At 44.7% G+C, this 15,975-nt stretch overlaps 1 protein-coding gene across 1 annotated transcript in view; it reads right to left on the bottom strand.

The window, feature by feature from the left end:
- LOC139199739 (protocadherin Fat 3-like) overlaps positions 1-15,693 on the bottom strand; it is a 130,068-nt gene extending 114,375 nt beyond the window's left edge. The window contains exon 1 of the mRNA XM_070828868.1: positions 12,384-15,693. Coding sequence (XP_070684969.1) covers positions 12,384-15,693 — 3,310 coding nt within the window. The remainder of the gene's footprint in view (positions 1-12,383) is intronic.
- Positions 15,694-15,975: the final 282 nt, after the last annotated feature.

The following is a 15,975-nucleotide window of genomic DNA, read 5'->3' as shown; positions in this document are numbered from 1 at the left end:
AGGGGGACTGGTGATGTACGTGAATGAGCGGTGGTGTAACCCGGGGCACGTCAGCGTCGGAGAACAGCGCTGCACCAAGGATGCTGAACTGCTGGCAGTCGGCCTGCGGCCATACTACCTGCCGAGGGAGTTTTCACGTCATTGCGTTGACTGTGTACATCCCCCCCTCGGCCGACGCGGCTGCAGCCTGCGAGATCATCCACAGTGTTGTGTCCCAGCTGCAGACATCCCACCCCCAGTCCCTCATCCTCATATCAGGAGACTTTAATCATGCATCGCTGTCTACCACTCTCCCCAAATTCCGCCAGTATGTGGACTGCTTCACAAGAGACAATAAAACCCTGGACTTACTGTATGCAAACACCAAGGATGCATACAGTTCATCACCCCTCCCCCCGCTGGGCCACTCAGATCACAACCTGGTGAGACTGCAGCCCATTTACATACCTTTGGTGAAGAAACAACCCCCCACCAAAAGGTATGTGAAGAAATGGTCTAAGGAGGCCACTGAGGCGCTGCAGGACTGTTTTCACACCACGGACTGGGATGTGCTGTGCAGCCCCCACGGAGAGGACATCGACACTATGACCCACTGCATCACAGACTATATTAACTTCTGTGCGGAGAACACCGTACCCACCAGGAAAGTACGGTGCTTCTCCAATAACAAACCCTGGGTGACCTCAGAACTGAAGGCCCTGCTGAAGGAGAAGAAGAGGGTCTTCAGATCTGGGGACAAGGAGGAGCTGAGGAGGGTGCAGAAGGAGCTGAAGAAGAAGATCTGGGAGTGCAAGGCCAGCTACAGGACCAAGATGGAGAGCCACTTGCAGACTAACAATGTATGGGCAGTCTGGAGAGGACTAAAGACCATCTCTGGTCACAGCAGAGGCCATGAGAGGGGGCTGGAAGGAGACCAGGAGAGGGCAAACGAACTTAATCTGTTTTTCAACAGATTTGACTCTGCCCCCGCCCCTCCCCCCACTCACCAAAGCACGGACCATCCCAGCACTCTGACACCCCCCTCCCCCTACACCCCCACCTCCACCCCATGCCTCTCCATAACAGCTGACCAGGTGAGAAGTGAGCTGAGGAAGACCAAGGCGAGGAAGGCCGCAGGTCCTGATGGCATCAGCTCCAGACTGTTGAAGGACTGTGCAGACCAGCTCTGTCAGGTGCTCCTGCACATCTTCAACCTGAGCCTGAGTCTGGAGAGGGTACCAGCTCTGTGGAAGACTTCCTGCGTGGTTCCAGTTCCAAAGACAACGCACCCCAGGGAGCCCCACCACTTCAGACCTGTGGCCCTCACTTCTCACCTGATGAAGACCATGGAGAGGATCATCCTCAAAAACCTCCGCCCCCTGGTGAGCCCACATCTGGATCCACTGCAGTTTGCCTACCAACCGAGCACTGGAGTGGATGATGCAGTCATCTACCTGCTTCACAGATCCCTGACTCACCTGGAGAACACCGGCAGCACTGTGAGGGTCATGTTCTTTGACTTCTCCAGTGCATTCAACACCATCCAGCCGTCACTGCTCAGGGTGAAGCTGGAAAGAGCGGGAGTGGACTGTCACCTGGCTGCATGGACAACAGACTATCTCACCAACAGACCGCAGTACGTGAGGCTCCAGGACTGTGTGTCTGACATGGTGGTCTGCAGCACAGGGACCCCACAGGGGACAGTACTCTCCCCCTTCCCCTTCACCCTGTACACCTCGGACTTCAGTTACAACTCTGGGAGCTGTCACCTCCAGAAGTTCTCCGATGACACAGCCATCGTAGGGTGTGTGTCAGAGGGGGACGAACAGGAGTACCGGGAGGTCGTCTCCATCTTCATTGACTGGTGTGAGCTAAACCATCTTCAGCTCAACACCAGCAAGACAAAGGAGATGGTGATTGACTTCCGCAGGAAGACATCCCAGACTGCACCGGTGAACATCCAGGGACTGGACATTGAGAGGGTGGAGACCCTCAAATACCTGGGTGTTCACCTCAACAACAAACTGGACTGGTCTCACAACACAGACGTCCTGTACAAGAAGGGCCAAAGTCGTCTCCACCTGCTGAGCAGACTGAGGTCCTTTGGAGTGTGCAGGACTCTGCTCAGGACTTTTTATGACTCTGTGGTGGCGTCTGCAGTCCTCTATGCAGTGGTCTGCTGGGGAGGAGGGAGCACGGAGAGGGACAGAAAGAGACTGAACAGGCTGGTCAGGAGGGCCGCTTCTGTCCTGGACTGCTCCCTGGACTCCATAGAGGAGGTGGGTGAGAGGAGGACACTAACAAAACTCAAGTCCATCATGGACAACCCCTCTCACCCCCTGCATGAGACTGTGGGGGCCCTCAGCAGCTCTTTCAGCAGCAGGCTGAGGCACCCACTCTGCAAGAAGGAACGCTACCGCAGGTCATTTCTCCCATCAGCCATCAGACTCTATAACACCAGCATCACTGGCTGATGTTAATTATACTGCCTACCATCCATGTCATTCCATTCCTGTCTAAAGTGTAAATATCCTATGGTGTAAATATTTATTTCATTTCATCACAAATCCATATATTTATATTTATATTTATATTTATATTTATATTTGCTATTTCTTGTCTTTTCTATTGCTTTGTTTTTTTCACTCTCCCTGTCTATATTGTTGCTGCTGTAACAAGAAAAATTTCCCCCTATGGGGGATCAAATAAAGAAGTCTAAGTCTAAGATATTTCCCAGTCAATATCAGAGGGCCCAAACAGCAGCATCTCAAATTTTTCCCTTGTACTCTTCAAGGGGACAGAAGACGAGGCTACAAGAAAGACTGGCACAGTACGCACGCATGGCTAGAATACTCTCAGAGCTATGGTAAAATGTCTATTGTCAAAGACAATGCTTTTGTGGACATAGTCTGTTACATGTTTACAGCAGAATAAAACTATATTGAAAATTTGTTCCCTGTAACTGTTTAGTTCATTACATGAATGTACTCCAGTAAACTAACAGTAAAGCTGTATAATACAACTACCCTATTAGAACAATGAATTTCCTAACTCATAAATAAACCAACACTTAATAAAACAGGCTTGTACTGTATTAGTCCATGTACTTCTAAGTAACGTTAACTGTAAAATTAGAAAGTATATGAGTACATGATTCCTTAACTCTCATATTGATTTTGACTAGCCTCAATATTTACAACAGCTTTTTTTCTTCCAGCCAGAGTGACACCACTTACTCAACCAGTGTGAGTTTAGCGACCAGGAGCTCCCGGTTGCCAATGTCACAGTTCCTCTTGACCAGTGTTAGTCTCCTGCAAAAGAAGGCACATGAGTGAAGCTTCTGGTCCTCGGCTGACCACTCGGAAAGCACCGCTCTCACCCCCACATGGGAGGCATCCACTTAAACTGTCTTTCAAGGCAGGGCATTTGGAGGATGGAAGCCAATGTGCGAATGCGCACTAAGTGGTAGGCGTTGCGCAGGTCCAGCTTGGTAAAGAGCTCAAAGGCAGAGGAGATGAGTGGGAAGCGGTAATGGTTCTTCACCGTGATGTCATTCAGGCTTCAGTAGTCAATGCAGGGGCGAAGGGTCTTGTCTTTCTGTTCATCAGTACGTATCTAAATTCTATTTAGAATAGAATTTAACATCCTTCTCCTCACCTACAAGGGTCAGCTCTCTCTCTCTCTCTCTCTCCCTCCCTTCCTGGATTGTGACAATCCATAATAACAATCTGTTTGTGTACAGGACGACAGAAGCGTATATTTGACAGACTCTGCGGAGGGAGAGCATTGCTTGCTGTTAGGATATGGTGCTAAGGTTATGGAAGGTCCAAGTCGAAATAAAGGAATTAAGTACGTGGAAAATAATAGGGAGCACCAGACCACCTCTGCAGCTAGTCCAGAATCCAGCAGCACTTCCTAAATTTTCACACATCACTATGCTTCTCTATGCAGCTAGCATCCAATTCAAAGCTCAACCTCCTGCGTATGGTCACACCCTACACTCCAGCACAACAATTGCACTGTTTGGCTAGTCCTCATCATCACTTTTGTCAAGGTTATAATCTACATTATGTTGTGTATGCTTTGGATACCATGCTAATAAAACAACCTTAAACTGATCTGACTTTAATAAGCTAGAGCTTGAGGTCAGATCTCCAAATGTCTTCTATTTCCATGTTCACATGAATGTCTAATGAGTTTAGCAGTTAAAATCATATCTCTAGACTCTTCAGAAAGGGTGGATCCCGCCAGACTGCCAGTCAGGGGACCTCACAGGGTAGCAAAAACGTGTGTGTGTGTGTGTGTGCGTGTGTGTGTGTGTGTGTGTGTGTGTGTGTGTGTGTGCATGCGTGCGTGCGTGTGTGTAAAACAATTCTCTTTAAATTGTAATTGTGTTTGTAGTGTTTTTCAGCAGCTTAGGGCTGATTTATGAGGCTTGCCAAGACTAGGCTAACAAGGGCCATAAATCCTCCCCTCCACTCTGCTCCTGTTCGTCACCTTGGGACAAACACACTGGGTTAACAACCATGTATGTGTGAGAGTGTGTGTGTGTGTGTGTATCAGTGTATCAAAGATGGCTACCTTCAGTCTTTCAGATGGTGGGGGTACTTGAATGCCGGAGCAGTGTATTTTGTCCGCAGCCTATTTCACTTGAATGTTTGGTGGAAAGTTGTTTTCATATGCCAGATTGTGCAGACTGGAAAAAATGACTTGCTTAATCACTATTTCATTAGGAAATGCTGTTCAGCGGTTTTTAAACACATGATCTCCCACCCATTTACCACTACTTAACTCTCAACCTGTACACAACATTGCAATGCCATGCAGTATCATGCTTCCCAAATAGTTATGCACTGTTATAATGCACACTGCATTTGACTCACTGTACAAAGCCAATGAATAAAACATAAAAGCCATGACTATTGCAAATCAGTAGCTATGTGATAAATGCAGCCTGAAGATTGTTTTATTGTTGTAACTATTAAGTATTAAGCTACAGGGGAAGAAGCTTAGTGGCCAAGAGATGAGTTTGTGCTGGGAAGCTTCCAAGTGTGAACCTGTGATCATGGTGTTCCTGAAAGAAAACTCAACTAATTAAATAGACTAATAGGTTAAAAAAGGTTTCAGAGTATTGATTTTATTGAGTTTATACCATATATTTCTCTAAGGCACTTGAGCATCACAATACACAAAATAATAGCAGCCATGAGCCATGGAATCAGAAAATAAGTTGTAGCTGGGTTGAAATATAATAATAATTAAAGCTGCAAGCAGCGTTAGAGCGCCAGAGAACAGCCACTAATCACGTCCTATATTCCAGTATATGAAGTGTTGACGACACTGTGAAAATGTCGTGCAAATCAAATGATCATTACCATAGACGTGTTACTTCCTGTTGTCACTAGGTGGCGCAATGACTGTGGTCACTAACTGGCATCTAGATGTATTCAGGTCGGGAGTCAGATTGGATAATGTACACTGAAGATCCAACAATTTCCTGTTTCATGGTGAACACGGCGTCGCTACTGTGACAGCGTTTGACGAAACCTCAAGAGCTTCATAAGTTTGTATCATCCACGTCTTGGGAATGTTTGGACCAAATTTGAGGTGGCTGTGGTTAACCTGCTGAGAGAGAGACGTCTGAGAATAAAACACGCACTTCCTCCCGCCACTAGGTGGCGCTATGACTATGGTTCAAAATTGGCATATACATGTTTTCAGAGCTGGACAGTCATCAAACAGTATAAATGTGGTGAAGATAGGACCTTGTAGAGCGGAGTTACAGCACTTTTAATGCTCATGTGAAGGAAAATTTTCTATCGAAATTCGCCGTGCTGCCACGGCGACACCTTTTGACGAAAATTCACAGTTTTCACTACGGACCAACATCAACGTCTTGAGGGTTTCCTGACCAAATTTGAAGTGGATCTGGTCAATTGCTTGTCTTGAAACATCATAGCGTGAAACATAGCACTTCCTGTCGCCACCAGGTGGCGCTATGACTGTGAATGAATATTGACATGTAGACGTCTTCAGGGCGGGACTCTTATCAAACATGTCAAGTTTGGTGCTGATTGGATCATGTAGAGCAGGGGTGTCCAAACTTTTTTCACTGAGGGCCACATACAGAAAAACATACAAAGGGCTGGGCCACTCACTAGAAGTGAGCTATATTGCTAACTTTAATCCACTAGAGGTGAATCAATCAAATGTAGGTAAATTCTGCTTGATACCTGAATATGATTCAAGAAAAAAAACAGCCTAACCATTAGTGGGCTTTCATTTATTAGTTGTGGTACAAGCTGGTCTCTTGTTCAGTGTGTTCAGGTGATCAGTGAGATCCACTAAAAATGCCAACCAGAGAGGGTCACTGAGCTCATGAAGACGTCGGTCCTTCTCTCTTCAAAACTGGTCAATTTCTGATCTCAGGAAATAAAACCGCTGCAGCACAGAGCCACAACTTAGCCAGCCCCCCAGCACCAGCATCAGCATCAGCATCAGCATCAGAGAGGGAAGCTTGAAATAGTCTGTGCTAGAGCCCTGGTGCTCGAATCAACAGCCTTACCTCCACTTTCTTGCCCCTCGGCGGACACCGTAGAGGCCCTTCCTTTGCGCTCACCTGTCCCATCCGTCGTACCTCCACACAACTCGTCCCATTTAAGTCCCATCATGCCAACTGCACCTGGCACAGCTTCAAAAACATCCTCACCCGTCGTAGTGCTCTTTAGGCTGCTAACATCAAGCAGCTCCTCCGTAATGCAAAAATGATCGTCATTAGTTATTAGCTGTGCTCTCATCGCACACCGCGTCTGAAACTTTCTACACTCACTTGCTCTCTTACGTTTCCTTAATTCTGCCATTTTGGGTCACCTGTAGCAAATTTCTTCTTCTATTACTCATTTTATAGAGAAGCTGCCTCGTTCAAGACAGTTACTCCACCTAGCGGTGAGACTAAGAAGTACAATACAGTCCAGCACAAGTTCCATGTGTGGGCCGTATTCCAATACATTTTTAGAATTTCCTGCGGGCCAATGAAAATTGGACCACGGGCCGCAGTTGGCCCGCGGGCCGTAGTTTGGACACCCCTGATATAGAGTCTATTTATTAACAACTTCCTGTTTCATGGCGAGACACTGAAGTTTGACAGCTCACCATGCCCACACCGTTAAAGTTTTGTAGAGACTTTTAATAACTTTTCATCGTTGATGTCTTTTCTACCAGCTGACCAAGTTTGAAGTGGATTGCTTTAACCCCTTCAGACTACTTCGTTAATTCATGACCCCTGTAAATTGCCAAAAATGTACGAAAAATCCAATATGCCCGACTTCCTGTTGGGTTTAGGTCATCCCTTTTTTGTACATCTTGAAGAGATGCATGAACCCACCAAATTTCATACATGTACATAAAACTCAGTTCCGGGGCTTGAAATTAGGGGGCGCTATGGAGCCATTTTGCCACGCCCATTTGCAAGACCAAGACAGGGTCACGATAGGAGCGTCCTTGCCATGGCCCTGGGAGTATCGATAAGATCAACTCAATCAACAAGATACTGCTAATCCTATCACCACCACTAGCAAGCTAGCCACAAGCTACGCTACAAGCTGCTAGCTACAAGCCACAAAGCTAAAAGAACACAGAGAAAACACCATGCCTGGAGATAGACGCAGAGGACAATGTCGGAAGCAAGGGTCCGCCTCAAGACCGGCATTGACAGTCATATCTACAAATATTGAAGGGTTCTCCTCTGCAAAGCAAAACATCTTAGCCGACCTATGCAGCAAGCAACACTGTGATGTCCTCTGCTTGCAAGAGACGCACAGAGGGAGTGAAAACAACCGTCCCACCATACCAGGAATGGTCCTGGCCATCGAGCGACTACACCGGCAGTACGGAAGTGCTATTTTCGTAAAAACAGGCCTAGCTATAGAAGAAACGGACATGTCAGATGACCATGACATCGAAGTCCTATCTGTTGAGCTAAGGAATGTAGTAGTAACGTCTGTCTAGAAACCACCACCTGTGGACTTTCTGTTCCCCCAGCCAACTCCCAAGGTACACAGCAAGCCACAGATCATTATAGGTGACTTCAATAGCCACAGCACCCAGTGGGGCTATCCTGGAACTAACAAGGATGGAGAAGCAGTAGAGGACTGGATGGACACTAACCAACTGAGTCTCATCCACGACCCGAAGCTACCTCACTCCTTCCTCAGTGCTCGCTGGAAACATGGCTACAACCCAGATCTCACCATGGTCACAAGCAACATTGCCAGACTGTGTAAAAAGACTGTGCTAGACCCGATCCCATCAAGCCAGCACCGTCCCATCGGAATCCTAGTCAATGCTGCTGTAGTCCCAACCACCATGCCCTTTAAAAGACATTTCAACTACAAGAAAGCAGACTGGGAGAGCTTCACCAATCTCACTTTTGAGCCACACCTACAAGCTTTTCGAACGTCTGATCCTCAACAGAATTGGCCTCCTTGTTGATGAACCCCTCATCCCCGAACAAGCAGGTTTCCGCCCTGGCAAGTCTACAACAAGCCAAGTACTCAACCTCACCCAACACATCAAGGATGGATATGAGGAAGGGATGGTAACTGGTGTCCATCCCAACCTAAAAGTTGGTCGTTGTGTAGTGTAAAACATAGCATTTCCTGTCACCAGCAGGTGGCGCTATGACTGTGAATGAATATTGACATGTAGACGTCTTCAGGGCGGGACTCTCATCAAGCATGTCAAGTTTGGTACTGATTGGATCATGTATAGTCAAGTTATTAACAACTTCCTGTTTGACTGCGAGTCATGGCAAGACACTGAAGTTTGACAGCTTGCCACGCCCAAACCGTTAAAGTTTTGTAGAGACCTTTAATAACTGTTCATTGTTGATGCCTTCTCTACCAGCTGACCAAGTTTGAAGTCGATCGCTTGAATCCCCTTGGACTAGTTCGTTCATTTACGTCCCCTGTAAATCGCCAAAACTGCATGACTCTTCCTGTTGGGTTTAGGTCATCCCTCCAAGAGACTTTTTTGTACGTCTTGCAGAGATACATAAACCCTCCGAATTTCGTACACGTACATAACACGCAGTTCCTGGGCTTGAAATTAGGGGGCGCTATGGAGCCATTTTGCCACGCCCATTTGCGAAACCTTTAAAATACGTAATTTTTCACCACGACTAATGTGTGTGCAAATTTTTGTGAGGTTTCATGCATGTTTAGGCCCCCAAATTAGCAACTCTTTTCGGGGAAGAAAAAGAAGAAGAATTCCTTGCATTTCAACTATGTTTTCGGCCCCCTGGATGCCTGGTTTCTTGCATTTCACGTATTTTTTCAACCCCTTCCTGCTCGGGGCCTATGGGGTCCGTACACCTCTTGGTTCTTGGGTACTGACATGTTTCCTCACTTGCATGTCTTGCATCCACGAATTTCAATAGGGTCCTCGCACCGCTTGGTGCTTGGGTACTGATATGTTTCCTTCCTTCCTGATATGTTTCCTGCCTTGCATGTCTTGTATCCTCGCATTTCAATAGGGTCCTCGCACCGCTTGGTGCTCGGGCCCTAATAATTCCTTGCATTTCAATTATGTTTTTGACCCCTTGGTGCTCGACCCCCATGGGGTCCTCACACCTCTTGATGTTTGTGCCCCTGATGTTTCCTTCCTTGCATGTCTTGCATCCACGAATTTCAATAGGGTCCTCGCACCGCTTGGTGCTCGGGCCCTAATAAAGTCTGAGCCTCTCTGCCAGGACCTCTCTATCTAAAAATTTCATACAAAGGTACTGTGCACTCTATTTTGATCACTCTGTCTGAGAGGTGATAACGCATAACTGCAGTTTGTTTGTTTGTTTTCCAGTGTTGTACTGGACTGCAATATACTTAATATAATATATTATAATATATTTAATTTTTTTTTTCTTGATGAATTTCACTTTTGCTTACTGGAATCAAATTTCTCCTTAATCCATGATAATTTTATGTTGTCTTAAATACACTGCTATTTTAATATGTAAAATGTGATTAGCTGAAAACCTGCTCATCTCATGTGGAAATCCTGGTTCAGCAATATAACCACTTTTGTTGCATTCATTAGCCAGCACTGCCACTATAAAGATTTGTGAGGTCAGCTGTTATGAATTACCTAAGTAATGCTGACTAAATCCATATCCAAACATGGGGATAAACAAACTCTGCCTAGTTTTTCTTTTGTTGTTTTTGTTTGAAACAATTCATTTTGGTTTTGATTTGGTGTAATGCCACATAGTATGGTACAGCTGAACCACCTTAACTGAAATCAAAAATAGCAGAGGCACTATATCACACAGGAAAGCTCATACTATAATAGTGAAGGCAACTGTTTATCCTATCATCCAATAACAATAATGACTGATCTTTTAGAATTTCTGGAAATATAGGAAATCCAGGTATTACATACAATAATATTATAGTAAGAATAGAGTAGTTAGAAGTTGAACTTCATTTTAATGCCTGGGGGGTCCTTGTCAATAGGCCCTTTTTACGCAGCAGAGATTTTGACTAGTAGGAAAAGGTGTTTCTAATAAATTTAACGATGGTTCTGTCCAAGCTGTGACAGTGAGCCATCCTGCACAAGGCCAGCACCCTGAAACTAAGGCAGCTAAATGTAATTCAGCCATCAGTCATGTTTTTATCTATATCTGGGCTTTTCCTACTGTGACAATGCAAAATGTCCTCTATAAAAAAGGCCCATTGCATAAATGTATACCACCTCTACTAATACATTTTCTGGAAGAAACCCTACCTAGCCCGTTAACATTAGATAGGAAAAGGCTTCTTCCTACTAATACATTAAGTAGTAAAAAGTTGCCTTAAGGTTAATTAACTTCATCTGGGAGACTGGGTAGTGACAATAACCAACCACTTAAGGGGGGTGGGGCTGTATAAGAGCCAGTGCCTCCATTGGTAGCACTTTTCTGCCACAGTAAAGAAAAAGAATCACAAAAGAAAACAAAACATTCCCCAATCAATCATCTGCTCCACTTTCTCAATACATACAAAATTGTTGTTGCTGCACAAAGTGTGTGTTACTCAAGCCACAAAGCTCGATTTGCACAGAGTTAGCTAGATGGTCTGTGTGCATAATATCTAAACAGTTAAAATTATGTGGTTTAAATTATCGTGATTGCATAATTGCTTTTCGAGATCCGTGGCTCTGATCTGTAGTTGGGAGATCTCTAGTTTTAGGCTTTTACTTTAGCCCAACTCTTGGCTGGTAATTTGTCAGGACCAACTCTGCTGAAATCCAAGTTTATCTGGACACTTAACGGTTGAATAAAGTAACTTAAATACCCCTAATAGCACACACTTTTCTGTGGCTGTGGCAACATTCTGGCACTTCTCTCATACAACTGGAGAGACCCACTTCCCACAACAAACCCACAAGACTTTGTCACATTATTATATTAATGCATATAAATATTAAGTGTTTGTCTGACTTGATAGACAGAGAGAGAACATAGATTGAACACAGGTATTTTCCCAATAGCAAACATCTCACGCCACAGGAAACAATGAATGCTAAACATAGCTGTGACTATATTGTGATGCTCTCTCTGAAGTGGTAGCATCAGCAGCTTAGACAGAGAAAAAGAGTGACCTGAAGGACGAAATACACCATCTCCCTTTGAAGCTTGAGTTGTCTGCCTGAATGGTCTTGGCGGCTTTACTCAAGCTTTACCAGACTTCTAACCCTGATAACTTGATATTAGACTAATAAAACAACATTTCATTAAGTTTTTAGTTTAAGAAATAAACAACATAAGCACTTTGTGCTTTATCCATACATAGAAAACAAAATTATGTTCATAGTATACTTATACTATTCATGTAATAATTACATGACAACTTGACAACCCAAAAATTGTGTCATGATTTTTCTTGCATCCACCCATAAAACAGACCCTTTGATTCACCCTATACTATTATTCTCATTTAACAACAGATTCTCAGAGTGGGAAAAGAAATTAAGATTTCTGGGTGAAAGGATCTACATGCGATTAGAGGACTATAGTCAGTGCACTCATAGTGACACATTTCATAAATACATGGTTCTGTGGCATCATAAAATCTGGTAGTATGAATATTTTCCACACTCAAGTTCACTTTATCAATACAGGAAATATTACCACACCTTTTCCAGAACCCCTTAATCTAAAACCTAGCAGTCTGTTCCACAATTAAGACTTATTACTAGCAGGTTGACCAGCTGTCCAGACCATCTATTTCTCTGGTCAAAGTCAATTAAAAATTTAAGTCAGATGCTGTCTTCCACTCTTTCATATCCAGTTTTATATTCTTTAATCCCTGTCATAAAACAATACTGATTAAAAGATGAAACACATTACATAATTTTCAAAGAAAACTCACCTGTCTCTTCGTCAACGGCAAATCGTCCAAGCCCACTCCCATCTCGAATGGAGTACTGGATTTCTCCATCCCTGCCAGTGTCATCATCATTAGCAGTGACTTGGAGTAGGGTAGTTCCAGTCCGGGCATCCTCTTTAACTAATCCTGTCAAGGCAAAGTGGGAAAAGTATGGAGCGTAGAGGTTTTCGTTTACATCTACGACCTCAACCTCCACAAAGGTAACAGAGAGAAGAGAAACAGGCCTTCCTTTGTCTTTGGCCTTGACAGTGAGGTTGTAGAACTGCTGAGTCTCAAAGTCCAGCTCCTTTGTCAGCCGAATAGCCCCGCTGGCCCTGTCTACTTCAAACCATCCATTGTAGTCGTTGGCTAGAGAGTATCGGACCTGGCCTCCCAAACCCAAATCTGGGTCCTGTGTTTCTAACCAGGCCACAACAGTTCCTACTGGAAGATCCTCTAGAGCCCTTGCTTTGTACACACTGGGGATAAAGAGTGGGGGACAGTCATTTACATCCTCCAGTATAATTTTCAAAGTGGTCACAGAAAACCTCTGGCTCCCTTTCTCTGCCTTGTCCCGGGCTTCAATCTTCAAGTTAAAAGCAGAAACAAACTCTCTGTCCAGTTGGCCTGCAACATACACTATCCCATTAGTAGAGTTAACACCAAACTGGGTGGTGCTGGTCAAAACAGAGTACACAATCTCCCCATTGGGTCCAAGATCTTTGTCAGTGGCCTCAACCTGAATGAAATCAGTACCAATAGCGGTGTTTTCAGGTATAACAATTCTATAGCCTCCTTCTTGCAAAAACTGGGGTGCATTGTCATTAGCATCCTCTATGTAGACAGTAAGCAAACGCCAGGCAGTTTTCTGTGGCAGGCCAAGGTCATAGATAGTTAGATTGAGGAGGTAGCGATCCCTCTTTTCTCTGTCTAATGGCAGAAAAACACTGATAAGGCCAGTCTCCATCTCAATGGTAAAACAGCTGTCAGTGTTTCCATCTGAAATAGAATGTAGAATCTGACCATTGAAACCTGTATCACCATCGTAGGCATTAACCTTGAAAACACTTGAGCCAACCTTAAGGTCTTCTCGCACAGCAATATCTGTAGGAAAAGTTTTGTCAAACTGGGGAGTTTGGCGATTGACAGAAAAAAGGTCAATAAACCCTTCCTCAATTTTGGGCTTGGAGCTAGCTTTAGACTTTTTGAGTAACTTTTCTGCTAACTTTTGAGCTACCCTTGTCTCTTTACAATTGAAGCTTTTGGGAGGAGATTTCCCATGAACAATTGAAATGTTAACAAACATAGCATCAGAAAAGTTTTCACCATCTGTGGCAGTTATTTTGAGACTAATAACACCATTCTTTGGACTGGCTGTGGCAAGGGAACGTTGCAGTGAGAGGACCCCTGAATCAGGATTGAGGTCAAAGTACCCCCATTCGTTCCCTGAAATTATCTTATATTTTACTAGCTCCAATTCATCTATATCAATCGCTGACATTGTGGTAATAACTTCATCCACTGGAAAATCCCTAGATATCACCCCCTGGCAAGCGACCTTTTCAAACAATGGCTGGTTATCATTGACATTTTCCAGGTGGATTGTTACATTCACTTCACTCTCCCGCCTATAAGGTGACCCCCAGTCAGATGCTCTGACAACAAACACATAACTTTCTGATGAGGATTCAAAGTCTAACTCTTTAGTAGTGCTGATGACACCAGAAAACTGATTGATTTTAAAGGGTAATGGCTGAAGGCTGGAAATACTGTAAGTTATGTATCCATTTTCTCCTTTATCCTCATCCACTGCAGAAACTGTAAGTACATTGGTCCCAACTGGTACACTTTCATTTACCAAAACCTCATAAGAGTGCTGATCAAATGTTGGTGTGTTGTCATTGGCATCTTCAATGGTTACCCGCACTTCAACTTTGAGCTCACTATCTATTTCCAGTACCTCAAGATTAAAAACATCCTGGGTCACCTGAGTGAACCAGCGAGTGGTGGAGATTACACCTGTTATGGTGTTTATTTTAAAAAAAGCTGAATCTAGAGAAGGTGTCAGGATATATTCTGCATCATCAGGCTCTGGCTTGATTTTAACAGCCTCTACGACTGTGCCCGGTGGTGAAATTTCATTCAGACTAACATCATACAACTCCCGCTCAAACTTAGCTTCCGCTGTCTGCCTTTTCTTGACCATAATGTGGACAACCTTGACGGCAGAGAATTTCTGTGGGGTTCCCCTGTCTTTAGATTGCAAAGTGAGGTTACATCCATAAGGGTACATCTCCCAGTTTACTGATTCAGAGGCCTTTATGGAAAACTCGCCCTCCTCTGATCTTTCTACGAAAAACTGCTCTGAGGGGTCTCCACCCACAATAACCACTGAGTCTATTTCTCCATTTAAGCCTTCATCTAGGTCCTCAACAGTGACCATTACATACACAGGGTTTTTATCAAGCCACGAGGGGCTGTGGGTTACCACATTCATGACTGGAGCATGCTCATTCACACGCTCAACATGGACAAAAAGCTTGGCAGTGCTGCTGACCCCATTGTTTCCATACAGCTTCATGCCACGGTCCACTGCCAGGATTTCTAAGTCATATCGGTTCTGCTCATCAACATTGAGCTTTCCACTGAGAGAAACAACTCCACTGGTTGGATGTACTGCAAACAGCTCCATTTTCTCCTTGAAAAAATAGTAAAACTCCCCATTAGAGCCAATATCTGCATCTGTGGCTGTAACTTGTGCTATGCTAGTCCTGAGAGGGGTGCTTTCCGCTATAGTGACAGAATAAGTGGTGGGTGAGAACAAGGGTCGCAGGTCATTCATATCCAAGACCTGGATGCTGACTTTAGTCCAGGTCTCAAGGAGGGCTTCTCCTTTGACAGAGGCTTTCACTGTCAACACATAATTGTCCTGAATCTCTCGGTTCAAGATTGCTGCATTTCCACCTTTAGTTCTTATGCGCAAGAAGCAGAAATCGCCCAGCACATACTCCTCTGCCTTGAAAAACCCCTCGTCGTCACCTGAAGTGATTCTGTAACGGATTTCCCAGGAGCGCTGGGCCAGGTGGATGCCCATTTTAACTTTACTGTTGGCATAGGTGCGTGCTGCTGAGTTTTCATAAACCGTTGCATGGTAGACAGCCTCAGTGAAACCAAAGTGAGGTCCATCCTGAGGGGCCCCCTGGGTGTTCTGGCCGCAGCAAGGTGGTGGCTTGAAGAGCAGCAACAGCAGCAGCAGGGACAGGCCAAGGAGAGGGGCTTGCATGCCTGCCCACTGGCCCATTTTCACATCCATCCCATCATCACTCCATCCTAAAATGGAAACAGAGACAGGGAGAAAAAGGTTAGCCACACGAGGAGGGGTTTACAGCATTTACAGACTACTAATTATTAATCGGGCTACAAAGATCGATTAGAAGTAGGGAGGGGAGGGGGTATCCACAGTTACCAAGTAACTAAAATGAAGGCTGACATCATTCTTGTGTGGTCTCTGGACACTAGCAGTCAATTGCAAGTTTCAGAAAAACCAGAGGTGGTTTGAGAAGGAACAAAATAATTGTAAGGCTAGGAAGAGAAG

This window comes from Pempheris klunzingeri, chromosome 4 (assembly GCF_042242105.1).
Source record: "Pempheris klunzingeri isolate RE-2024b chromosome 4, fPemKlu1.hap1, whole genome shotgun sequence".
NCBI lineage: Eukaryota > Metazoa > Chordata > Actinopteri > Acropomatiformes > Pempheridae > Pempheris > Pempheris klunzingeri.
Note: the sequence above shows the minus strand (reverse complement) of the source record. Positions and strands in the feature narration are given on the sequence as shown.